Source organism: Erythrolamprus reginae, chromosome 1, assembly GCF_031021105.1.
Source record: "Erythrolamprus reginae isolate rEryReg1 chromosome 1, rEryReg1.hap1, whole genome shotgun sequence".
Lineage (NCBI taxonomy): Eukaryota > Metazoa > Chordata > Lepidosauria > Squamata > Dipsadidae > Erythrolamprus > Erythrolamprus reginae.
In genome coordinates, this window is record NC_091950.1 from 406,526,313 (window position 1) to 406,552,780 (window position 26,468).

The window sequence follows — 26,468 nt, forward strand, 5'->3', positions numbered from 1 at the left end:
TACAATGGATATATGTTTATCCCAGGCATGTTTAAATTCAGTTTCTGTTGATTTACCAATCACGTCTGCTGGAAGTTTGTTCCAAGGATCTACTACCCTTTCAGTAAAATAATATTTTCTTATGTTGCTTTTGATCTTTCCCCCAACTAACTTCAGATTGTGTCCCCTTGTTCTTGTGTTCACTTTTCTATTAAAAACACTTCCCTTCTGAACATTATTTAACCCTTTAACATATTTAAATGTTTCGATCATGTCCCCCCTTTTCCTCCTGTCCTCCAGACTATACAGATTGAGTTCATGAAGTCTTTCCTGATACGTTTTATGTTTAAGACCTTCCACCATTCTTGTAGCCCGTCTTTGGACCCGTTCAATTTTGTCAATATCTTTTTGTAGGTGAGATCTCCAGAACTGAACACAGTATTCCAAATGTGGTCATACAGCGGGATCACAATCTCCCTCTTCCTGCTTGTTATACCTCTAGCTATGCAGCCAAGCATCCTACTTGCTTTTCCTACTGCCCGACCACACTGCTCACCCATTTTGAGACTGTCAGAAATCACTACCCCTAAATCCTTCTCTTCTGAATACGCATATGATCATACAATAGAATAGAATAGAATGGAATGGGATATAATATAACATAATAGAATAGAATAAAATAGAAGCTGGAAGGGATCTTGGAGGTCTTCTAGTCCAGCCCTCTGCTCAAGCGGGAGAACCTATACTATTTCAGACAAGTGACTGTCTAGTCTCTTAAAAACATCCAGTGATGGGGCATCCACAATTTTGAAAGGGAAGCTATTCCACTGGTTAATTGTCCTCACTGTTAGAAAGTTTCTCCTTAATTCCAGGTTGCTTCATTTTTTTAATTAGTTTGCAGCCATTGTTTCTTATCCTGGTTGAAAACTAATCAAAGAGAAAAGTAGCGGGAATCATAACGTATCACAAAATATTGCAATAGGATTACTTCTTCCTAATTTTCCATTTCCAATCCTCTGTTCTTAATCCATGACGGATACTTTATCTCCACCAAGTGGTTGATTCCATTTTTCTACAAAGAGTCCTCACTTAGTGACTGCCTCATACAGTGACTGTTCATAGTAGTAATGAAAAATATGGTTCCTAATATGATTGGATTGCTTATTTGTACCTGGACTATCATTAAGTGTGGCAAACTTTTCTTTTATGTACACTGAGAGTATATATACCAAGACAAATTCCTTGTGTGTCCAATCACACTTGCCCAATAAAATTCTATTCTATTCTATCCAATGAAACTTTGTGTCCATTCCTTGTATTTATGACTTTCACAGATCTCTAAAGCAAAGGAAAGCTGAAATAAGATTACAAGCACAAGAACCATCTTTCAGCTGTGGCGAGGGGGACGTTTGCCCAGGTTCGCCTGGTGCACCAGTTGCGGCCCTATCTGGACTGGGACTCACTGCTCACAGTCACTCATGCCCTCATCACCTCAAGGTTCGACTACTGTAATGCTCTCTACATGGGGCTACCTTTGAAAAGTGTTCGGAAACTTCAGATCGTGCAGAATGCAGCTGTGAGAGCAATCATGGGCTTCCCTAGGTATGCCCATGTTACACCAACACTACGCAGTCTGCATTGGTTGCCGATCAGTTTCCAGTCACAATTCAAAGCCTTTCATGGCATCGGACCAGAATATCTTCAGGACCGCCTTCTGCCGCACGAATCCCAGCGACTGGTTAGGTCCCAAAGAGTTGGCCTTCTCCGGGTCCCGTCGACTAAACAATGTCGTTTGGCGGGACCAGGGGAAGAGCCTTCTCTGTGGCGGCCCCGACCCTCTTGAACCAGCTCCCCCCGGAGATTAGAACTGCCCCCACCCTCATTGCCTTTCGTAAACTCCTTAAAACCCATCTCTGCTGTCAGGCATGGGGGAATTGAGACATCTTCCCCAGGGCCTATACAGTTTATTTATGGTATGTTTGTGTGTATGTTTGCTTTTAATAATGGGGTTTTTAGTGTTTTTAAATTATTAGATTTTTTTGTACATTGTTTTATTGTTGCTGTGAGCCGCCCCGAGTCTCATTTGTTGCTTGGAAATACAGACAGTGTTTCATATTTTTTTATTAGAGAACATTTTTAAAAGGTGCTAAAAATGGACTGGCAGCAGTACACGACATGATACATACAGAGTGTCCCCAAAAAATGTATACACATTTTAAATAATTGTAAACTTGGTATTTATTATAATTTTATTATTTCGAAAATGTAAAAATATTTACAAGTATCATTTTATTGTTTTTCACTGCATTTTAACTAATTTTAAATAATTATAAATAGCCAATAATTAAACTGTTTGTGTTTATTTTGAAGATTCAAACCCTGAACAATAATATCAATAATGACAGCCAGACTAGCCTTCAAAAACAAATAAAAACAATAAAACAATAAAATGATACTTGTAAATATTTTTACATTTTTGAAATAATAAAATCATAATAAACACTGAGTTTATAATTATTTAAAATGTGTATACATTTTTTGGGACACTCTGTATTTGTAAAAGACAAAATGCATTGTGCCCTGCTTACTCAAAGAAGTTGAGAAAGATCTGAAGGATAACAATATAAAGATTCTAAACATTTAACTAACAATCAGAGATTAACAGATGATTTCAAAATTGCTTTCCAAAAGGTAATTTTCTTAATCTAGCTGTCTTTTGAAATGCACCTGTTGGGACTCTTATTAGGATCTTGGTGGAAATAATAGGCCTTTTTCTCCCACCATCAAGTCTTCCTTACCAGAATAAAGTCCGTCTGATAGGTGGAGAGCATAAACACTGAGATATTCTGATTGGCTAGTGGAGCTATGACTGATTTGGCAATTTTGGTCACACCGATAGGCTGAGAGCCGGAGAAGCCACCTCCTCCCGAGACGACGTTGAGAGCCAGCCATGTTGCATCTGCTACACTCAAGTGTTCTGACGAAGGGAGCTCTGAAAAAAGAAGGGTGAAAAATCACATAAAACAATTGTGTTTATTGCCTTTTAAGAAAAACATAAGCACTGCTCTGTTTGATTGGACCACTTCTAATCATCTATCACAATTTATGCTGCTGAGAGCCAATTTGGTCTAGTCCAGGGGTAGGCAAAGTTGGCTCTTATATGACTTGTGGACTTCAACTCCCAGAATTCCTGAGCCAATCATGCTAGCTCAAGAATTCTGGGAATTGAAGTCCATATGTCATAGAACAGCCAACTTTGCCTACCCCTGGTCTAGTGTTTAAGGAGCCAGGCTAGGAGCCAGGAGACTCTGAGTTCTGGTCCTGCCTTAAGCATGAAAGCCATCTGAGTGACTTTGGGCCAATTACCAGGAGACTGAGAGTTGCAGTTCCGCCTTAGGCATGAAATCCAGTTGGGTGACTTTGGGCCAATCACCAGAAGAGTGAGAGTTCTAGTTCCGCCTTAGCCATGAAAGCCAGTTGGGTGACTCTGGGCCAATCAGGAGGAGAGTGATAGTTCTAGTCCCGCCTGAAAGCCAGCTGGGTGACTTTGGGCCAATCATCAGGAGACTGTGAGTTCTGGTCCTGCTGGATGACTTTGGGCCACACATTCAATCTCAACCCAGCCCATCTCACACGGTTGTTGTTGTGGAAAAAGGAAGAGGAAGGAATATTATTATAAAAATAATAAATGCCGGATAAAAAAAACCTAATAAACAAACGAACGTTGAAAATCTTTAACTGATAGAGTCTGCTGCGTACCCTTCCTACCTGACTGGCATAATGGGATGAAGTTGGTTTTATCGTGTAGTGCTTTAAAGGTCATAACCAACACTTTGAATTGAACCCAGAAAGCAGCATCCAATGTGACTTGGGCAGCAGAGGTGTTATATATGTGCTTAATCCTTGGAGTACCCAAGATTGCTCAGACTGCTTTTGAAATAGCTGAAGTTCCGGTTAGGGTAAATCAGAACAGCTTAGGTTAAGCAGAAACAATGTTCTATTTATGTAAAGACATATTTTTATTAAGTTCTGGAACAAACAGGTCGCATAAGTATACATGCATGCACATATGTTTGTGTTTGTGTTTGCTCTAACTTTTGGTTGCTGGATTGTAATAAAAATAGAATTGATCCCACATGTTTGACTAATGTAACCAGAGTAAGAAAAGGGCTCCATAAGTATTTCCCAAATAGTGAGGATTCGAGCATTAAGAGTCAATATTTACAAAGTAAATAAACTCAATTTAAATAACGTTGCATTTTCTCTGATTTATTCTTATTATTGGCAACCTCACGACCCCGGCAACAAATAATGATTAAAATGCTTTCTTCTTAGTCCAAAAGTGAAAATTCTGCATTAGCTTCCTTGGATAGGTGGAAATTGATTAGCTAACAACTTCCATTGAAAACTTAAAACTCAAAATGATATTCCATTTTCTCTTAGACCAATACTGCAAGGTTGTAAGCTGCCCAAAGTCTTCGTGGCAGCAAGCGAATTTTATACATTTCATTTACTTTCATTTATTCATTTATTCGATTTGTATGCTGCCCCTCTCCGGAGACTCGGAGCGGCTCAAATAAATAAATAAGAAATGGGTCTTTATTTTGGTAATCAAAAACAATGTATGAAATACAACCGTAAGTATGTATTTGCCTCCATATGTATATGTTACAATTGGATTTCACAACTTCTGAAACTAAAGATGACTACCTTCTTATTTGCCTAAGCAGACTGCATCTCGTGAACAAGGCATCTATTATTAAAAGAAAAAAAAAATAAGAAAATGATTGAATTGCAATTTCTGGATACTGTTCTTGGCAGGCTTGATGGGTGGAAAAATACAATTCAGGTTTATAGTAAAACAAACAAAATTTAGAAAGTGATTAAGCATAGCTGAGTATGACCTAATTGAATGTGTGGGTGGATTTTTCTGTTCAAGAGACTGTGAAATATACAGAGTACAAAAAGTGCCCTGAATTCCAAAACATGGCATTATTGGATTGGGGTTCCAGAAGAGAGAAGAATTTATTTAAAAAGGAAGTAAACAACCAGGGTGCTCAAATGCTTTTGGCGAGGAGGAGAGGTACTCCTGGTTGCTGTTTTTAATTCAACCAATAAATAAATAAAACTAATAATAACACCGGAGCACTACTTGAAACACCATCAACATTGATACATCAATCAATCTTGGATTTATTTGATTGTAATTTTTTTGTTTGAATCCTTGTGAGTTGAGCACTTTAGAGTCGAGCGGCATACAAATTTATATAATTACACTGGTGGGGTCCAGGAGGAGAGCCTTCTCTGCTGTGGCTCCTGCTGTTGCGTCCCCCCAGCAGAGCTGGCGGCAAACTCAGACAGCGAGGGGGTTGAGGAAGAACATGGCCAGTCCTGGAGTCTGGGGAAGGCTCTGATGACTGCTCTGGGTCAGAGGCAGAGATGGGGCCAGGGCCATCTGACACTTGTCAGCTATCTTCGGAGCCAGAGGTAAGTGGGGCTGAAGAACAGCTGGAGCCTGTTCCCAGTGGTGGGCCTGACCCTAAATGGTGGGGGATGTGGTTCCGGTGGTGGCAATGTAGCGTGCAGCCTAGCTCCGAGGGTGATGCCAGGCATGCATATGAGTGCATGCGCCACTGGCGCTTCCCTGGACTGGACTGGCTGCCTTGCCCCGCTGCGAGCATTGCCTTCCCCTGTCACAAGCCCTTCCTTCCCGTGCTGCAAGCGCTGCCTTCCCCCGCCATGGGCCTCTTGCTCGCCTCTCTTGCCAGCTCCCCCACCGCCCCCCACTGCAGCCGTTCGCCATTCGCCCCAAGAGTGAGAGGCGAACGGCGGCAAGCGGGTGGTGGAGGGGGCAAACGGCGGTAGGCAGCGGCGAGCGGGCACTTACTTTTTTTTGCCCATTTCCAGTTTTTTTTGCTTCTGCGCATGCAGAAAATCGTGCCTGTTCCGGTAGGGCCGGGAATGGAACCCGCTCCTGCCTGTTCCCCATATTTATTTTATTTTATTACTTAGATTTGTATGCCGCGCATAGCTGTCAGGAGAAGGGAACAATTAAGGAAAAGAGGTCGAGTCGGGAGTAAAAGCTCAAAGGAACACTGAATGGCCCCTCCCATTGGAAATAAATAGGAGAGAAAAAGGGAGTGGTGTTTGTAGGAGACATTTAGAAGTTTGACCTGGTAACACCTGATGAAGTGGACAAGGCCATGGGAGCTGTGAGCTCCGCCACTGTTTCCAATACTTACTAAGTGATTCATCGTTAAGTGACTACTACCGGTATATCCTGTTCTCTTGGCTCTATCAATGTGGTCTTTGCCCATTCTATTTTTAATTAGAATTTTTAAGGCTGTTTTTAATGTACTATTAATTGGATTGTTATTACTGGGTTTATTCTGTTTTTTGTATATGTTGTGAGCCGCCCCGAGTCCTCGGAGAGGGGCGGCATACAAATCCAATTAAATCTTAAATCTTAATCTATTCTCTATTTTGCAGTTAGCTGCCCTGTGAATAGAATAGAATAGAATTTTTATTGGCCAAGTGTGATTGGACACACAAGGAATTTGTCTTGGTGCATATGCTCTCAGCGTACATAAAATAAAATATACATTTGTCAAGAATCATGTGGTACAACACTTAATGATTGTCATAGGGGTCAAATAAGCAATGAAGAAGCAATATTAATAAAAATCTTAGGATATAAGCAACAAGTTACAGTGCTTTATTATTAATACCAGTATCAGGTTCCTAACAGTACGTTTGAGGACACCGCACCAGTAGTAAAATACCGGTGTCCTGCGGGCACATGTGGGCGTCCCAGCGAGATTTTGCTTCTGTGCATGCGCAGGAAGCAAAATCTTGTGAGGGGACGCACACGGGTGTGAGATTTTGGAGATTTTTTTGCAAAAAAAAAAAAGTAGCTGAAATCTTACATGTCCCCTCACAAGATTTTGCTTCCTGTGCAAAAGGACACCCTGAGCTGCGTGTAGCACACCGGTAGCTTTAGCAGTGGCAACCCCCGCCTGATTAATATACCAGGGGTGTCAAACTCAAGGCCAGGAGGCCAGATCCAGCCCATGGGGCTGCCCTGGAAACAGCGAAGGACCAGCCCATGGTGCTTCTGCCAGCAAAAACGGGTCCTGAGCTCCATTTTCGGCTGCCTGTAACCTTCTGTCAGTGAAAATGGAGGGGAGCCTGTTTTCGCTGGCAGAGTGCTTGGGCCACCATAGGCCCCCCAACAGGATTTTTAAAAAAATATTTTTTATCAAATTTTATTTACATATATATATATATACAAAACAAACAATACTACAAACATACATGTTTAAAAATTACAAAAAGTAAAATAAAAAATAAAAAAATTGGGCGAGTTTGCGGCAAGTCTGTATAACGGTACTATGTACATTTTCTATTGCCTATTTTAAATAATAATTACTGATTGAGAAGAAGAAAAAAGAAGAGTAATGATCTTAATTGGTATAAATATCTTAATTTTCCAAATTTCCATTATACATTATCACCAGGTAATTTTCTTTATACTTTAATAATTTAGTATATGCTGTGACGGTTTGGCCTTTTCTCTAGCCAGCAATAGAATAAATCCCAAGTTATTAAATATAGATTCTTTTTTGTTTCTGAGTTCTAATGTTAGTTTGTCCACCTCTGCACCGTACATAATTTTCTCCAGAATCTGCCCCACAACAGGATTGATGTCGAGCTGGCCACATCCATCCCAGCCATGGCCCCACCTGAGTTCAAACACAACCCTGATGCGGCCCTCAATGAAATCGAGTTTGACACCCTTCGTGTATTCTATCTACTCTATCCTTATTCCCTGCTATTCAAAATATGCTTGTTTTTCTAGTTTGAAACCTGAACAATTACTCCCCAAACATATTAACTTTTATATGCCTGCCAAGAAACATGCAAGCAACAAAGCTAAAACTGTTTACTTAGCATATAATATTCTATAGTACAGTGATCCCCCGGTTATTGCGTCCCCGACCATTGCGAACAGGGTAATTTGCGATTTTTGAACCCGGAAGTCAAAACACCATCTGCCCATGCGTGCCCTTTTTTTCTATGGGCACGCATGCGTAGATGGTGCCCGGCAGATCAGCTGCTGGGCGACTTCCCTGGGTCTTCCCCCTCTTGCTGGCGGGAGGGCGAAGCCCCCCCCAGCACCCGCTCGCCCGCCCTTCGCCCTTCGCCCGGGAAGTTCGCCAGGAGTCAGCGGAGAACGGCGCAACTGTTTTAAAACGATCGGAGCTTTCCAATGAGTCCCGAAGACAAACGTCAAACTTCCGCGTTTGTCTTCGGGACTCATTGGAAAGCTCCGATCGTTTTAAAGCAGGGGCGCCGTTCTCCGCTGACTCCTAAAGCGGGGAAGTTCGCCAGGAGTCAGCGGAGAACGGCGCAACTGTTTTAAAACGATCGGAGCTTTCCAATGAGTCCCGAAGACAAACGTCAAACTTCCGCGTTTGTCTTCGGGACTCATTGGAAAGCTCCGATCGTTTTAAAGCAGGCGCGCCGTTCTCCGCTGACTCCTAAAGCGGGGAAGTTCGCCAGGAGTCAGCGGAGAACGGCGCAACTGTTTTAAAACGATCGGAGCTTTCCAATGAGTCCCGAAGACAAACGTCAAACTTCCGCGTTTGTCTTCGGGACTCATTGGAAAGCTCCGATCGTTTTAAAGCAGGCGCGCCGTTCTCCGCTGACTCCTAAAGCGGGGAAGTTCGCCAGGAGTCAGCGGAGAACAGCGCAACTGTTTTAAAACGATCGGAGCTTTCCAATGAGTCCGGAAGACAAACGTCAAACTTCCGCGTTTGTCTTCGGGACTCATTGGAAAGCCGCGCAGGTGTTTTAAAACGTCCCCGCCGACATGGGGGGCTCGCTAGCACCCCCCCGAACCCCCAACCCGGGTTTGGGGGGGTGCTAGCGAGCCCCCCATGTTGGCGGCGACGTTTTAAAACACCCGCGTCGCCCCCAATCTTCGGCTCCTCGCTAGCGCTGCGGAAGTTAAAAACACCATCTGCACATGCGCAGATGATGTTTTTACTTCCGCAGCGCTACTTCGCAAAAACCCACTTGTTGCGGGGGGTCCTGGAACGGAACCCTCGCAACGAGCGGGGGATCACTGTATATTTAATTTTGGAGCATTAGTCCCCCACCCACCCACAGGATACAAATTTCATTGAAAAAGTTAACACTTTCTAAGCATAGTTTTGGGCTACATAATAATTTTGGGCTACAAAATCTAAAAACGAACGAATGAAATAACAGGTCACTCAGGCACAATATTATCCAGCAAGTTAATTTTTGAGAAAATATTTTGAAATGTACCCCATATATGGCTAATGCATACATTACATCTACTTGGTTCTATTATCTTACTTAGATTGCTAACAAGAAATACTGAATTTTCTAGAATTGCGCTGAAGCCGTAGGTTTTTTAGAAAAAGAATCTTATACATAATATAAGCATTTTTAATTCCTCATCTTTTTATACACATGGTGCACCTGCTTTGCACAAACTTTAATTACAACTTTTTCCCCCTTTTGGGTTATTATTTGTTGTTACATAAATCCTATGATAAATATCATGAATCTGAACTAAAGCAAACAACAGTGGGAGCATTTAATAAGGGCTGTTTCACCCACACACATATCTCACTTGATTAAATCAGCCTTGACAGCCAAATATGTGGACTAATTTCCTTGAAATGACTAGTTTTATATATTTTCATGAGCTGCCAGCTATGAAGTATAATGGGTATTACAGAATAAGAACACATTTTTTTGGGGGAAAGAGTGCATATATACAGACGGATAATACTCAGCTTATATCATTCATTTAGTGACTATTCAAAGTTACAAAAGCATTGAAAGAAGTGAATAACCGCAGTGGTCAGAATGGAGTTAATTTTGCTAACTGCCGTCTGACTGCAATTTGGCAGTTCGATTCTCATCAGGCTCAAGGTTGACTCAGTCTTCCATCCTTCTGAGGTCAGTAAAATGAGGACCCCGATTGGGCAAATATGCTGACACTGTAAACTGCTTAGGACTATAAAGCATTGTGAAGTGGTATATAAACCTATATAAATAATGCACTTGGGGAAAAGGAATCCTCAATCTGAGTATTGTATTGGCAGTTCTGTGTTAGCAAATACTTCAGAAGAAAAGGATTTAGGGGTAGTGATTTCTGACAGTCTCAAAATGGGTGAACAGTGCAGTCGGGCGGTAGGGAAAGCAAGTAGGATGCTTGGCTGCATAGCTAGAAGTATAACAAGCAGGAAGAGGGAGATTATGATCCCGCTATATAGAATGCTGGTGAGACCACATTTGGAATACTGTGTTCAGTTCTGGAGACCTCACCTACAAAAAGATATTGACAAAATTGAACGGGTCCAAAGATGGGCTACAAGAATGGTGGAAGGTCTTAAGCATAAAACGTATCAGGAAAGACTTAATGAACTCAATCTGTATAGTCTGGAGGACAGAAGGGAAAGGGGGGGACATGATTGAAACATTTAAATATATTAAAGGGTTAAATAAGGTCCAGGAGGGAGGTGTTTTTCATAGGAAAGTGAACACAAGTACAAGGGGACACAATCTGAAGTTAGTTGGGGGAAAGATCAAAAGCAACATGAGAAAATATTATTTTACTGAAAGAGTAGTAGATCCTTGGAACAAACTTCCAGCAGACGTGGTAGATAAATCAACAGTAACTGAATTTAAACATGCCTGGGATAAACATATATCCATCCTAAGATAAAATACAGAAAATAGGCGTTGATTGCTTACCTGAACGCCTCTTCTCGTACGGTGAGTGGGTACAGCAGTCACGTGGGTTGCTCCTGTCCAATCCGATGGGACTGAGCCTAGTATTAAAAAAGCCTGCTGGATCCGCCCCTTCCCCAGAATTCACGAATCCGTAGACTAGGCTCAGATGTGAAGGCTCAATAATGTTCAACTCTCATGTGTTAGAAGAAAGGTAGGAATAGAAGACATAGAAGACCACATAAAAGGGAGGGAAGTGACTGCTGTACCCACTCACCGTACGAGAAGAGGCGTTCAGGTAAGCAATCAACGCCTATTCTCCGTACTGAAGGAGTGGGTCCAGCAGTCACGTGGGATATACCAAATAGATAGGTCCCTAGGGTGGGATTAGATTGCTATCGTGAGAGATAACGGATTGGAGTACCCTTCTGCTGAAGGCAGCGTCCGCTGAGGCATAAGAATCGATTTTGTAGTGCCTTATGAAGGAATTTGGCGAGGCCCAAGTGGCTGCTTTGCAGACTTCTTCCAACGGGGCTTGAGTCGCCCAAGCGGCAGATGTGGCAGCACTTCTGGTGGAGTGCGCTGTAATATTCTTTGGAATGGAGAGGGAGGCTGTCTCATAGGCCTTAGAGATGGTCCCTCTGATCCAACGGCCTATTACTGATGAGGACACTTTGGATCCCATGGATCTGGGATGATAGGCCACAAAGAGTGCCTCAGACCTCCCAATGGGTCCTGTGTGTTGAATATAAATTTTTAGCGCTCTAGTGAGATCCAGAGTGTGCCATCTAATTGCCAGGTGATGCTCCCGTTGGAGACAGAAAGAAGGTAAGACAATATCCTGGGATCTGTGGAACATGGAACTGACCTTGGGTAGAAAGGTGGGGTCCAGTCGCAGAACCACCTTGTCCTGATGGAACTGACAGAGGTCCTGTCTGATAGAGAGAGCTGCCAACTCAGATATGCGTCGGGCGGATGTAATCGCCACCAGGAATGCTACCTTAAAGGATAGGTACCTGAGGGACGCAGATTTCAGGGGTTCATAGGGTGCCTGAGTAAGGGAATGGAGAACCCATGGCAAGTCCCAGGAAGGATATCTGTGGACCTTAGAAGGCCTGAGGTTGGCCACTCCTCTGAGAAATTCTTGGATTTCCGGAAGAGAGCGGAGAGGCTGCCTGCGAGGCCCCGCCAAGACAGAAGAGATAGTTGCCAGGTGGCGACGGATGGTGCTGGTAGAGAGGCCTTGGTGGAAACCTTTCATGAGGAAGGAGATTATCCTGTGAATGGGAAGACACAGGGGAGATAAGCCCTCCTGCGAGCACCACTGATGGAATTTGGACCAGGTATGGTCGTATATCCGGTTGGTAGACCCTCTTCTAGACTTCAGGATGATTTCCACTGTGTCCGGGTCGTACCCTCGCAGGTCTAGGTCTCTCCGGATAATAGCCAGGCGGTGAGGTGGAACCACTCCGGGTCTGGATGAAAGGAGGCCCCCTGCCGCAACATATCCTCCAAAACGGGGAGTCGCCAGGGGTCCTGGACGGACAGCTGTTGGAGGTCCGCGAACCAGGGCCGGCGAGGCCAGTGGGGGGCGATCAGGATTACTCGAGCCCTCTCTAGGATGATCTTGTGGACCACGTCTGGGAGAATTGGAATTGGAGGGAAGGCATACAGAAGACCTGGAGGCCAAGGGATCCTGAGAGCATTGATTGCCTCTGCTCCCGGGGATGGAAACCTGGAGATGAAGCGAGGGAGCTGGGCATTGGCTTCGGTCGCAAACAGATCCAGCACTGGATGGCCGAACCGGAGGCAGATTTGGTGGAACAGTGCCTGATGGAGATTCCACTCTCCTGGATCTATGGTCGCTCGCGAGAGCCAGTCCACTTGGACGTTGAGGCTCCCCGAGATGTGGTCGGCTAGAAGCGACTGGAGATGTTTCTCCGCCCAAAGGCCTAACTTTAGGGCCTCCCTCATGAGGGCCTTGGATCTTGTGCCTCCCTGTCTGCAAATGTGGCTTTTTGTGGCTATGTTGTCGGTAAGAATCAGAACATGCTGGTTGGAGATGTGAGGTTTGAACTGTTTTAGAGCTAGGGACACAGCTCTTAATTCTAGCCAATTGATGGGCCTGGAGGCTTCCTCCGGTGACCACGTGCCCTGGGCTATTAGACCCTGGGCATGGGCTCCCCAGCCCGATAGGCTGGCATCTATGGTGACAACAAACTGGTCTGGGCACCTGAAGGGAGATCCCTTGTCTAGGGCTGGAGAAGTCTACCACTTGAGGGATCTGCGAACTGCCGGTGGAATGGCGATGCGACGAGTCGAGTTGCTGTGCCCCGATCTGTGGAATGGTAACAGAAGCCACTGTAGTTCCCTGGCGTGAAGACGAGCCAAGGGGACAATGCCAATACACGACACCATCTTTCCCAGTAGGGAAGATAGGGTGACAATGGAGGCAGATTGTTGGGATAGAATACGAGAAATAAGATCCAACATGCTGTGTTTTCTCTCAGAAGAGAGGAAAACCTGGGATATCTCAGAATTAATGATAGTTCCCAGATGTAGAATGGAAGTAGATGGCTTAAGGTGGCTCTTTTCGAAATTTATGGAGAAACCATGGTTCTGTAGGACCGACATGGTGGAAGAGAGATCTGCAGCCACTCCATTTTTAGAATTTCCATGAATTAAAATGTCATCTAAATAACATAAAATATGAATGGGCGTGGCCTGGATATGTGCCGCCAGGGATCCCAAGAGCTTGGTAAAGACTCTGGGAGCCGAGGAGAGCCCAAATGGCATAGCCCTATACTGAAAATGCCTGCCCTGGAAGGCAAAACGTAGAAATTTTCTATGGCCTTTGGCAATGGGGATATGGAGGTAAGCTTCCGTAAGGTCCAGGGAGACCATAAAATCCCCCGGATGCAGGGCGGCTAAGATGGAAGATAAGGAATACATTTTAAATTTCCTATATTTAATGAATTGGTTCAAATTCTTTAGGTCTAAGATGGCTCTCCAGCCTCCAGAGGTCTTAGGGACCATGAAGAGGATGGAGTAGAAGCCCAAGCCTCTCTGGAGAGAGGGGACCGGTTGGATAGCTTTAATAGCCAACAAGTGGGAAATAGCTTCCTCCATTCGGATACGAGATGGAGAGGAGCTGGGAGAGGGACAAGAAATAAAACACTTAGGGGGAGGAGAAATAAACTCTAAACGGAGACCCCTTTCCACAGTATCAATGACCCAGGGGTCCTTACAAGAACGGTGCCAGGAGGTGGAAAACCAGGCCAGGCGACCGCCTATGGGAAAAGAGGAAGACTCACCATCTGGGTTTTTTGGAAGCCCTGGTAGAGGAGGATCCTCTCTGGTAGCGGGAACCTCTGCCCCTGGTGTTTCTAGATTGGGATCGAAACCGAGGGGAATACTGACCTGGATTCCTTTGAAAGGCGAAACCCTGATCCTGTTGACGACCTGTGCGCCGAAAGGACTGCGGTTTAGGGGCCTTCTTGGTGGTAGGTCCTAAGACCTTTTTCTTGTCCATGGTCTCTGTGAGGAGAGGGTCCAGAAGGTCTCCGAAGAGGAGATTGCGTTTCAGAGGATCCATGGCTAACTGCCACTTCTGCCTTACTCCCGCCTGCCAAGGGCGGAGCCATAGAAGTCTTCTGGCCGTTGTGGAGGCCGCTACTGACCTGGCTGCAAATCTGGAAGATTGGAGAGTAGCATCCGCTACGTATTGGGCAGCTGCGAAGATTTTGTTGAAATCTTGTTGGCCTCGTAGATCATCTGGAGGTAGATGTTGTTGGAGCTGACGAAGCCACAAGAGCATAGCTCTGGAGAAGAAAGATGCTACTGCAGCACTTTTAATGGCCCATGAGTCTGCGAAGAAACCTCTCTTGAGCATTTGCTCAAGACGCTTGTCTTCTGGACGGAGGACCTCCTCTGCTTCGCCAGGCATGGCAGCAGCCGAGTGGAGAGTCTTCACCGGTTCAACTGGCCTGGGACAGGCTAGGAGCTCCTCATAAGAGGGAGAGAGCTTGTAGAGCTTCCTGTCCTTGGAAGTGGGAGTGAAGCCAGAGGTTGGATGGTCCCACTGTTTGAGCAAAGCGTCCTTAAACAATTTGGGCATAGGAATTACCTAATTGTCTTCCTGTTCTCCCATGAAATAAGGAAGATTTTCCTCCAGAGAATCTGTGGAAGGAGTAGCCTGCTTTTCTTGCCCGGCTAGCCCTGTGGATACTCTTGCTTTGAGAAGGAGAGATTTGAAGAGTTGAGATGGAAAGATGGCAGCTGGGGCTGGAATCTTAATTTGAGATTCCTCATCTTCCGACAGACGCTGAAAGGGGTCATCATCCTCTTCTGCTTCCACGTCCTCATTCTCTTCCTGAGAAGAATCTGAGTCCTCCATGACTGGGGCTCTGTAGGAAAGAGAAGAACTCACGGGACGGGAGGAGCGTGGAGGGGGATGAGACAGAGAAGGAACATTGATGGCCGAGAGTTTAGCATCAATGGTTTTAGTCAAAACAGACAAGATAGACTGAAACTCCGGAGGCAAGGAAGAAATATCAGCCGGAAAGTCAGAAGGATCCCTGAAGGCCTGAGAAGGTTCTGGCTGGGAGGAATCTTCAGTAATATCTGGCTCCTTTGGACCTAAGCCCCATAGATTAGGTTGGGGTGGATTTAGGTTTGGCTCATCCAGGGATAGCACAGGAACCCCAGAGAGAGGCAGGCTAGAGGCCTCCGGGGGGGTTGGATTCATATGCACTTGGGCCTGCACCTTTAAACGTTTGGCTGATTTATCATGTATTTTTTGCAGGGCTAGGTCCCTTCTCTTCTCAGCCCTGGTGGACTTGGCCAAGGAATGGGCTCCAGAGGAAGAGGAGGAAGAGGCCTCGGGGATATTAGTAGATTCATCACCAGTAGGCCTAACCTCTCTGGGACCTTTGGTAGTGCCTCTCTTGGGAAAAGAAGCCATAGTCTGAACAAATTACAGAAGACAAGGCTTGAGCCAAAGAAAATAGGGGGGAGAAGAATTTAATAGGTTTCCCAAGAGGAGAGGTGACCCTGCTCCTAGGCCCAGGAACGGCTGCGACTTAGGGGCAATCCGGACGGAACCAAGAGTTCGTGTCCCTAAATGCAGCGTGGCAGGCCTCACTAAACTTAACTTAAGTAAACCAAGGCACACTAGTTGGAGGCCACTTCCGTGGAGAATGGACCTGAGGAAACTCATAGCTACTCCAGGGTCAAGCGGCGGACTGGAAGCACTGATGGATGACCAAGCAGGGCAAACCGAAAGTGCGAAGTTACTGGGTGCGAGGGCCTTCGCGCCAAAAACCCCGCTCAGTTTTTTTGCAATCGGAGGGAACTAAGTCTGGGAGGTAAATAGCCCTTTAATCCTTATATAAACAATGGCTTGCCCGGCAGGACCTTCAGGCCGAGAGGAATTCCAGGCCGGCCGCAGCGACAGCACGGAGGGAAAAAAAGCCGCGAATGGCTGCGCCGCCCACTTCTCGAAGCCCGATACGGCTGAGTAGATTTCACTGCCGGCAAGCTTTAGTAATAAAATAATCTTACTGTTTTAGAGAGAAAGGATCGAAGGGAAGGTGTTTTGAGAGGAACGAGCGTTCACGCGACCCGCTGGATGCGGGGACTGAGCGAATTCTGGGGAAGGGGCGGATCCAGCAGGCTTTTTTAATACTAGGCTCAGTCCCATCGGATTGGACAGGAGCAACCCACGTGACTGCTGGACCCACTCCTTCAGTACGGAGAATAGTATAAGGGCAGACTAGATGGACCAGGAGGTCTTTTTCTGCCGTCAGACTTCTATGTTTCTAATCTATGTGCTATTGCTAAGTGCTATTGCTAATGACGTTTTTCACGCTGCCAACCACTGCAGCATATCCATGGTCACATGATACGGTGTTGATACGGAAAAACCTGGATTGACTTAGTATCTGCACGAATCCCAGTGACCAGTTAGGTCCCACAGAGTGGGCCTTCTCCGGGTCCCGTCAACTAAACAATGTCGTTTGGCGGGACCCAGGGGAAGAGCCTTCTTTGTGGCGGCCCCGGCCCTCTGGAACCAACTCCCCGCAGAGATTAGAATTGCCCCCACCCTCCTTGCCTTTTGTAAGCTTCTTAAAACCCACCTCTGCCGTCAGGCTTGGGGGAACTGAGATATTCTTTCCCCCTAGGCCTTACAATTTACGCATGGTATGTTTGTATGTATGTTTGGTTTTATAATAAGGTTTTTTTTAGTTGTTTAGTATTGGATTGTTACATGCTGTTTTTTATCACTGTTGTTAGCCGCCCCGAGTCTGCGGAGAGGGGCGGCATACAAATCCAATCAATCAATCAATCAATAAATAAAATCTACTGTACATGTAAGTAAGCTTTGCTGTATATATTGGATAAGGAATTTCATTGTGTATTAGCTCATAGCAGCTACTGTTTCAACAGCAATTTTACTGTAATTAAAGCACTTGAGCAAGGCATTACATTTGTCATTGAATATGCAAAGATACATTTTCTAATATGTGGAGAGGATCTTATATGTATATCATTCAGTGACCAGTGGGTTCCAACAATTCATTAATGGTGATCCCCCAATCAGTGTTCCCTCTAATTTTTTGGGTGGGTGGGTGGGTGGAAAAGTATAGTGTCTGAGCGGCAGTCCCTTCGGGCCTGGGCGGCACACAAATAATAAATAAATAAACAAACAAATAAATAAATAAACAAACAAACAAACAAAAAACCCACCCTGTTTTGCCTCAGAGAATTTCAAAATAAAATACTGTACTGTGTGTCTATAACAGTGAGCTCATAATAGGGCAACTCTATCAATATCAAAATGCCACTTAAATAGTTGAGCTAGTTTCAAACTAGATTTTGATTTTCTTTCTCTCTTCCTTACTCCCATTCTTTTTCTTTCTCTTTTCCTTCCTCTCTTTTTTAGATCTGTTTCTCTCTCTTCCTCTCTCTCTCCTTCCCTCTCACTCTTTCCCTCTCGGCTTCTGGGCAGGTTTGGAAAACTCTGAGTTGATGATGATTTTTAAGTGAGCGATTGCTCACTGCTCAGCTTAGAGGGAACTATGCCCCCAATGCCTCCTATGTCACAAGAAGGCTATACTAAATTGGCTCTCTCATTAAAAGTGGAAATTAAGGGAGGAGGCACCTCAGAAGGTATTGTACTGTTAAGAAAATGGAAGGTTCTTCAATTTGGTCATATGATTTGGTCTTGTCTAGCTTTGTTTTGAGTTCAAATTACAATCTTTGTCAGTAGCCGTTTTGAGAAGACACCCTATAATAGTAATCTCCTTTAAAGCCCTACATGGCTTTGGACCAGAGTACCTCCGGAACCGCCTGCTACTGCACGAATCCCAGCGGCCGATAAAGTCCCACAGAGTTGGCCTTCTCCGGGTCCCGTCGTCTGGCGGGACCCAGGGGAAGAGCCTTCTCTGTGGTGGCCCCGGCCCTCTGGAATCAACTCCCCCCGGAGATTAGAACTGCTCCCACTCTCCTTGTCTTCCGTAAACTACTCAAGACCCACCTATACCGCCAGGCATGGGGGATTTGAGACATCTTTCCCCCAGGCTCCTTATAATTTATGTTTGGTATGTATGTGTTGTCTGGTTTTAATATGATAGGGTTTTAGTTATTTCTTTTAATATTAGATTTGTGCCATTATAATATTGTTTTTATCATTGTTGTGAGCTGCCCCGAGTCTTCGGAGAAGGGCGGCATACAAATCTAATAAGTTGAATTGAATTGAATTGAATCTCAATGTATTGTTGAACTATACTCCTAACAAATGTGACATTTTATGAAAAATGTTGGCTCAATGAAATCTGGGGCATGGCAAGAGCATATATTTTATGCAACTGCAACATTCTCTTGATTTTAAGGAAAGTATAGATGATATGAATTTTTTAATCTCTCCTGTAAAATAGATAATTTTTTAAAGGATTTCTATGTCCTAAATTGAGAAGATGACCCAGTATGTTCTTTGCGGTCTTGTCTTTCACGATGTCCTACTTTTCTATAAAAATAGCTAAGTTGGCTTCAAAATTACAGAAACTAAAAACGTGTATAGGTTGAACGCTTGCCCAATTCACTTTGACATAAGCCAGGACAATTCTTGTACCTACCTTGTTTCCCCGATAGTAAGACACCCCCGATTGTAAGACGTATCGGGGGTTTCAGGGGGGTCAGCTAATATAAGCCGTACCCCTAAAGTAAGACATATGTCTTACTTTCGGGGAAACACAGGGGTATTGCCGCCTCCCTCTCATCTAGCTGGACCTGGAGAGCGAGAAGGCAGCGAGGGCGAGGAAGGCGCTTGGGAGCGGCGCGGCGGGGAAAGCAGCGGGGGCGGGGGCCGCCTCCCTCCCTCCTTCCCAGCTGGCAGCGCACTCCGGGCCTCGCCGGCCGGCCGGCTCCCTCCCCGTCTGTCTATGTCTTTTTCTGACTCCAGCGCGCACAGTTTTTTCCAATATAAGACATACCCCGAAAGTAAGACATAGTGGGGCTTTTGGGGATAAAAAGAAAGTAAGACACTGTCTTACTTTCGGGGAAACACGGTAGATCACTGATGGCTAACCTTGTTTTTCTTTGGGTGCCGAAAGAGTGTGTGTGCACGCTATTGTGCATGCGCGAGTGCCCACATCCATAATTCAATGCCTGAGGATAGCCAAAACAGCTCCCCCCGCGCACCCCAGAGGCTCTCTGGAGGCCAGAAATGGCTTGTTTCCCAACTTCTGGTGGGCCCAGTAAGCTCGTGTTTCGCCTTCCCCAGGCTCCAAAGGCTTCCCGAGAGCTGAGTGAGTGTAAAAACACCCTTCCCATCCCGCTGGAAGTTCTCTGGAAGTCAAAAATGCCCTCCCTGAGCCTCTGTGTGAGCCAAAAATCAGCTGGCCGGCACACACATGCATGTTGGAGCTGAGCTAGGGCAATGGCTCATGTGCCAGGAGATATTAATTAATTAATTTATTAGATTTGTATGCCGCCCCTCTCCGCAGACTCGGGGCGGTTCACAGCAATAATAAACAATATATAACAAATCTAATAATTTAAAAGAAACACTAAAAACCCCATTATTAAAAGGAAACATACACACAAACATACCATGCATAAACTGTGTAGGCCCAGAGGAGATGTTTCAGTTCCCCCATGCCTGACGACAGAGGTGGGTTTTAAGGAGTTTCCGAAAGGCGAGGAGGGTGGGGGCAGTTCTAATCACTGGGAGGAGCTGGTTCCAGAGGGTCGGGGCCGCCACAGAGAAGGCTCTTCCCCAAACAGCATTGTTTAGTTGACGGGACCCGGAGAAGGCCAACTCTGTGGGACCTAATCGGTCGCTGGGATTCGTGCGGCAGAAGGCGGTCCCGGAGATATTCTGGCCTGATGCCATGAAGGGCTTTATAGGTCATAACCAACACTTTGAATTGTGACCGGAAACTGATCGGCAGCCAATGCAGAGTGCGGAGTGTTGGTGTAACATGGGCATACCTAGGGAAGCCCATGATTGCTCTCGCAGCTGCATTCTGCACGATTGAAGTTTCCGAACACTTTTCAAAGGTAGCCCCATGTAGAGAGCATTACAGTAGTCGAACCTCGAGGTGATGAGGGCATGAGTGACTGTGAGCACTGAGTCCCGGTCCAGATAGGGCCGCAACTGGTGCACCAGGCAAACCTGGGCAAACGCCCCCCTCGCCACAGCTGAAAGATGTTTCTCTAATGTGAGCTGTGGATCGAGGAGGACGCCCAAATTGCGGACCCTCTCTGAGGGGGGTCAATAATTCCCCCCCCCAGGGTTATGGACGGAAAGATGGAATTGTCCCTGGGAGGCAGAACCCACAGCCACTCCGTCTTATCCGGGTTGAGTTTGAGTCTGTTGACACCCATCCAGGCCCCAACAGCCTCCAGGCACTGGCACATCACTTCCACTGCTTCGTTGACTGGACATGGGGTGGAGATGTACAGCTGGGTATCATCGGCATACTGATGATACCTCACCCCATGCCTCTGGATGATCTCACCCAGCGGTTTCATGTAGATATTAAATAGCAGGGGGGAGAGGACCGACCCCTGAGGCAACCCACAAGGGAGAGACCTCGGGGTCGACCTCTGACCCCCCACTAGATATGGCTTCGCATACCACCTGTGGCACCTGTGCCATAGGTTCGCCATCACTGCTCTTGACTGAAAAGTATTAAACTCTTGTTCTCTTCCGCTGGAAACACAGATTTACAGAAAAGCCGCACACGGAATAGGGAGGGAGGGAAGAGACAGCTGCCTAGACAGCCAGATCCGCCGAATCGACTCTGATGATCAATGGGGTGACAGATGTTGCAGCCAGATTGTCCTCACATCTGAGACTTGTAGCCGACGGCCTAAATCCTTGCAACGTAATCCAAATTGTCTGCCAAGACAAACCAAAAAGTGACGCAGCTTCATTGCCTCAGTCTGAATGCAATAAACAGCGTCTGCCTACACACAGTTGTCCTTTGGCACCAACTGTTTGGTTGTGAGAAGTGCCAAGTGTGGATGCGTCAGGGGGAATGTAGCAGCGCCTAAAGTTAAAATTAGGACCTTTGTACCGTGGCTCTGTTTTATGTCGTGGATAAGCAACATATGTCAGCAGTATTGGAATAAAGAGCTCGCCAGCTGGAGATTATGAAGAAACAACCAGCATCTGAAATATTGCTGTGTTCGACTGTTTCGGGACTCTCTGCTCACAGTCACTCATGCCCTCATCACCTCGAAGTTCGACTACTGTAATGCTCTCTACATGGGGCTACCTTTGAAGAGTGTTCAGAAACTTCAGATCATGCAGAATGCAGCTGCGAGAGCAATCATGGGCTTCTCTAAGTATGCCCATGTTACTCCAACACTCCACAGTCTGCACTGGTTGCCGATCAGTTTCTGGTCACAATTCAAAGTGTTGGTTATGACCTATAAAGCCCTTCATGGCATCGGACCAGAATATCTCCGGCACCGCCTTCTGCCGCATGAATCCCAGCGACTGGTTAGGTCCCACAGAGTGGGCCTTCTCCGAGTCCCGTCGACTAAACAATGTCGTCTGGCGGGACCCAGGGGAAGAGCCTTCTCTGTGGTGGCTCCGACCCTCTAGAACCAGCTCCCCCCAGAGATTAGGATTGCCCCCACCCTCCCTGCCTTTCGGAAACTCCTTAAAACCCACCTCTGCCGTCAGGCATGGGGGAATTGAAACATCTCCCCCTTGCCCATGTAGTTTTTGTGTATGATTCGATTGTGTGCTTGTTTTTTATATATTGGGGTTTCTTTTGGATTTTGTAACCTAAAACTGTAATTTAGTTTGCTAAATATTAGATTTGTTACTATGTATTGTTTTTTACCATTGTTGTGAGCCGCCCCGAGTCTGCGGAGAGGGGCGGCATATAAATCCAATAAATCTAATCTAATCTAATCTAATCTAACCTTTGGGAGCCAAAAGCCTAACAATTTCATTGTGGCTTCATTTATTGTTTTTTTGGGTGTGATCATAGCGGCGTGCCAGAATACTTAATAGGGACAGTGGAAGTTTGCTTGTTTGTTTGTTTATTTATTTGACTTCTATGCCGCCCCTCTACAAGGATTCAGGGCAGCTCACAACATATAAAAGCAATACAGCATCGTAATACAATTAATTTAAAAACAATTAATCTAAAATCCCAACAATATTAAAATCAGCCAATACCATTTACACAGTAAACATACATTACATTCATTTGGCCAAGGGCTAGAAGTGAGTTTTTAGACTCTTGCGGAAGGCAAGGAGGGTGGGGCAGTACGGATCTCCAGGGGGAGCTGATTCCAGAGGGCCGGCCCCCCCACAGAGAAGGCTCTTCCTCTAGGACCTGCCAAGCGACATTGTCTAGTTGATGGGACCTGGAGAAGGCCGGCTCTGTGGGACCTCACCGGTCATTGGGATTCATGTGGCAGGAGGCGGTCCCACAGGGAATGCCATGTAGAGTTTTATAGGTCATAACCAACACTCTGAATTGTGTCTGGAAACCAATCGGCAACCAGTGCAGCTGTAATCCTAGAGGCAGTGGATTGGAAAGAAGCAGATTCCGATATATATTATTTATTTATTTATTTATTTATTATTTGGATTTGTATGCCGCCCCTCTCCGAAGACTCGGGGCGGCTCACAACAAGTGAAAAACAATCCAATACAATCCAATTAATTAAAATATTATGAGTTTAAGAAAATCCCCTATACTAACATACACACATACAGGCATACCATATATAACTTCAACGTGCCCAGGGGAGATGTTTAGTTTCCCCATGCCTGACGGCAAAGGTGGGTTTTGAGGAGTTTACGGAAGGCAGGAAGAGTAGGGGCAGTTCTGATCTCCGGGGGGAGTTGGTTCCAGAGGGCCGGTGCCGCCACAGAGAAGGCTCTCCCCCTGGGGCCCGCCAACCGGCATTGTTTAGTTGACGGGACCCGGAGGAGGCCCACTCTGTGGGACCGAATCGGTCGCTGGGATTCGTGCGGCAGAAGGCGGTCTCAGGTTCAACCTTGAATATTTTTAGGAATAAGAAATCCAAAGTCTTCATAGAAACATAGAAACATAGAAGACTGACGGCAGAAAAAGACCTCATGGTCCATCTAGTCTGCCCTTATACTATTTCCTGTATTTGATCTTACAATGGATATAAGTTTATCCCAGGCATGTTTAAATTCAGTTACTGTGGATTTATCAACCACGTGTGCTGGAAGTTTGTTCCAAGGATCTACTACTCTTTCAGTAAAATAATATTTTCTCATGTTGCTTTTGATCTTTCCCCCAACTAACTTCAGATTATGTCCCCTTGTTCTTGTGTTCACTTTCCTGTTAAAAACACTTCCCTCCTGGACCTTATTTAACCCTTTAACATATTTAAATGTTTCAATCATGTCCCCCCTTTTCCTTCTGTCCTCCAGACTATACAGATTGAGTTCATTAAGTCTTTCCTGATACGATTTATGCTTAAGACCTTCCACCATTCTTGTAGCCCATCTTTGGACCCGTTCAATTTTGTCAATATCTTTTTGTAGGTGAGGTCTCCAGAACTGAACACAGTATTCCAAATGGGGTCTCACCAGTGCTCTATATAAGGGGATCACAATCTCCCTCTTCCTGCTTCATCCTGGTGTAACACATCCTTTATCCAAGTAGTCAACTAGATATCTTTGGAGTGCACACAAAGAGGATGAGGAAGATGATGTTATCCATTCAGTTGTATCTGATTCTTGGTGATTCTATGGGCCAGGTGTCTCCATATCTTCTGATCTTGTACTTCTTTCATTTGTTCTATGTTCTGGCTGATCTCACCTTTGATGGTGTCCAGTCATTGTATTCTTCGTCAGCCTGGTTTCCTTTTATTGCTAACTCTTCCAAACATAATTGCTTTCTCCAGTGAATTTCCCTACACAACTTAGCCAAAATTAGTGAGATGCAGTTTTGTGATTTTGCCTTCCAATGACATGTTTGGTGTTATGCGCTTCAGTAGTTTCTTGTTAGTCACCTATGCTGTCCAAGGAATACGCAGAAGACTTCTCCAGCATCATAACTCAAATGAGTTGATTTTCCCCCCTGTCTTGTTTATTTAAGATCCAACTTTCACAACCATAAACAGGGTGAGAAGGACACAGCCTTCCACCACTGTTATTCTCTCTAAAGAGGTATTTTGCAAGCAGGCTGACAAGCTTAGAAACAAGCTCTCAATAGGCCTGCCATCCGTGAATGTATGTAATCCTCTTTTAAAGCCATTCAACTACCACATCATCTTCTGCTAAAGAATTCAATAGATTACCAATAGAAGAGAAGGTTTGTTGCTCAGAGTTGAATTGTTGGTTCCTTGCTGTTCTCTGCTCTCTTGGTGGTATTCATCTATTTATTTATTTATTGTTAGGGTTGAAAGGGACCATGAAGGCCATCGAGTTCAACCCCCTGCCCAAGCAGGAACTCTATAGTACACCAGTCAAGTGGCAGTTCAATCTTCTCTTAAAAATGTCCAGAGTGTTGGAGTTCACAAGGTCCACTGGTAGGTTGTTCCATTGGTTGATCGCTCTGACCGTCAGGAAGCTCCTCCTTATCTCCATGTTGAATCTCTCCTTGGTCAGCTTCCAGCCGTTGTTCCTCGTCCGGCCCTCTGGTGCCCTGAAGAATAAAGCGATCCCCTCCTCTCTGTGACATCCCCTCGTATACTTGTAGACTGCTATTGTCCGCTCTGGCCCTCCTTTTCTCTAGGCTATCCATGCCCAGTTCCCTCAGTCTCTCTTCGTAAGTCTTGGTTTCCAGTCCCTTAATCATCTTGCTTGTTCTTTTTTGCATCTTCTCCAGAGTTTCAATGTCTCTTTTGAAGTGTGGTGACCAGAACTGAATACAGTACTCCAGGTGTGGTCGGACCAGGGCGTAGTAGAGTGGTATTAAGACTTCCCTGGTCTTGGAGTGTATTCCCCTGTTGATGCAGCTTAGGATTGTGTTAGCTTTTTTAGCTGCTGCTGCACATTGCTGGCTCATGTTTAGTTGATTGTCCACCAAGACTCAGAGGTCTCTTTCGCAGTTGCTACTGCTAAGAGGGGTTTCTCCCAGGTTGGATGTGTGTCCAGGGTTTTTTCTGCCTAGGTGAAGGACTTTGCTCTTGTCGATGTTGATCAAACTAGATGTATTCATCTAGTTTGATCAAAAGAAGGACTAGAAGTGACATGGTAGCAGTGTTCTGATATTTCAGGGGGCTGCCCCCAAAAAGAGGAAGTCAAGCTATTCTCTAAAGCACTTGAAGACAGGACAAGAAGCAATGGGTGGAAACTAATCAATGAGAGAAGCAACTTAGAACTAAGGAGAAATTTATTGACAGTCAACACAATTAATCAGTGGAACACCTTGACCCCAGAAGTTGTAAATGCTCCAACATTGGAAGTTTTAAAGAAGAGATTGGATAACTAGTTTGTCTGAAACTATATAGGGTTTCCTGCCTAAGCAGGGAGTTGGACTAGAAGACCTCCGAGGTCCCTTCCAACTCTTCCAACTCTGTTATTCTATGTCAGTTTTTATAAAGTCAAATAATTGCTTTTTCTTTTCTTCCCAAATGTGAAGACCCGAACCAATTTTAAATTTTTGGAATGTTTTTTCCATGTTCCATGACACCCTCTATGATTCTCACTGAGACCAACTAGATCAATGATGGCTAACCTTCTATTCCTTGGGTGCCAAAAGAACATGCGCATGCGCTATCGTGCTTGCGCGAGTGCCCATATCCATAGAAACATAGAAACATAGATGTCTGACGGCAGAAAAGACCTCATGGTCCATCTAGTTTGCCCTTATACTATTTTTTGTATTTTATCTTAGGATGGATATATGTTTATCCCAGGCATGTTTAAATTCAGTTACTGTGGATTTATCTACAATGTCTGCTGGAAGTTTGTTCCAAGGATCTACTACTCTTTCAGTAAAATAATATTTTCTCATGTTGCTTTTGATCTTTCCCCCAACTATCCATAATTCAATACCTGGGGAGGGAGTAAACAGCTTCTCTGCCCCCTGGAGGCTGTTTGGGAAATTGGAAAACCACCTGTTTCCCAACTTCTGGTGGGCCCAGTAGGCTCGTGTTTTGTCCTCCCCCATCCCCTGGAGCCAAAAACACCATCCCAGAGCCCCTGTGTGAGCCACAAATCAGCTGGAGCTGATACAAATACACTGGAGCTGAGCTAGGGCAAT

At 45.2% G+C, this 26,468-nt stretch overlaps 1 protein-coding gene across 1 annotated transcript in view; it reads right to left on the reverse strand.

Moving 5' to 3' along the window:
• The window catches only part of CASTOR2 (cytosolic arginine sensor for mTORC1 subunit 2), a 182,167-nt gene that overhangs the window by 24,489 nt on the left and 131,210 nt on the right, over positions 1 to 26,468 (reverse strand). The window contains exon 3 of the mRNA XM_070735232.1: positions 2,778 to 2,971. Within this exon, the coding sequence (XP_070591333.1) occupies positions 2,778 to 2,971 (194 nt within the window). The remainder of the gene's footprint in view (positions 1 to 2,777; positions 2,972 to 26,468) is intronic.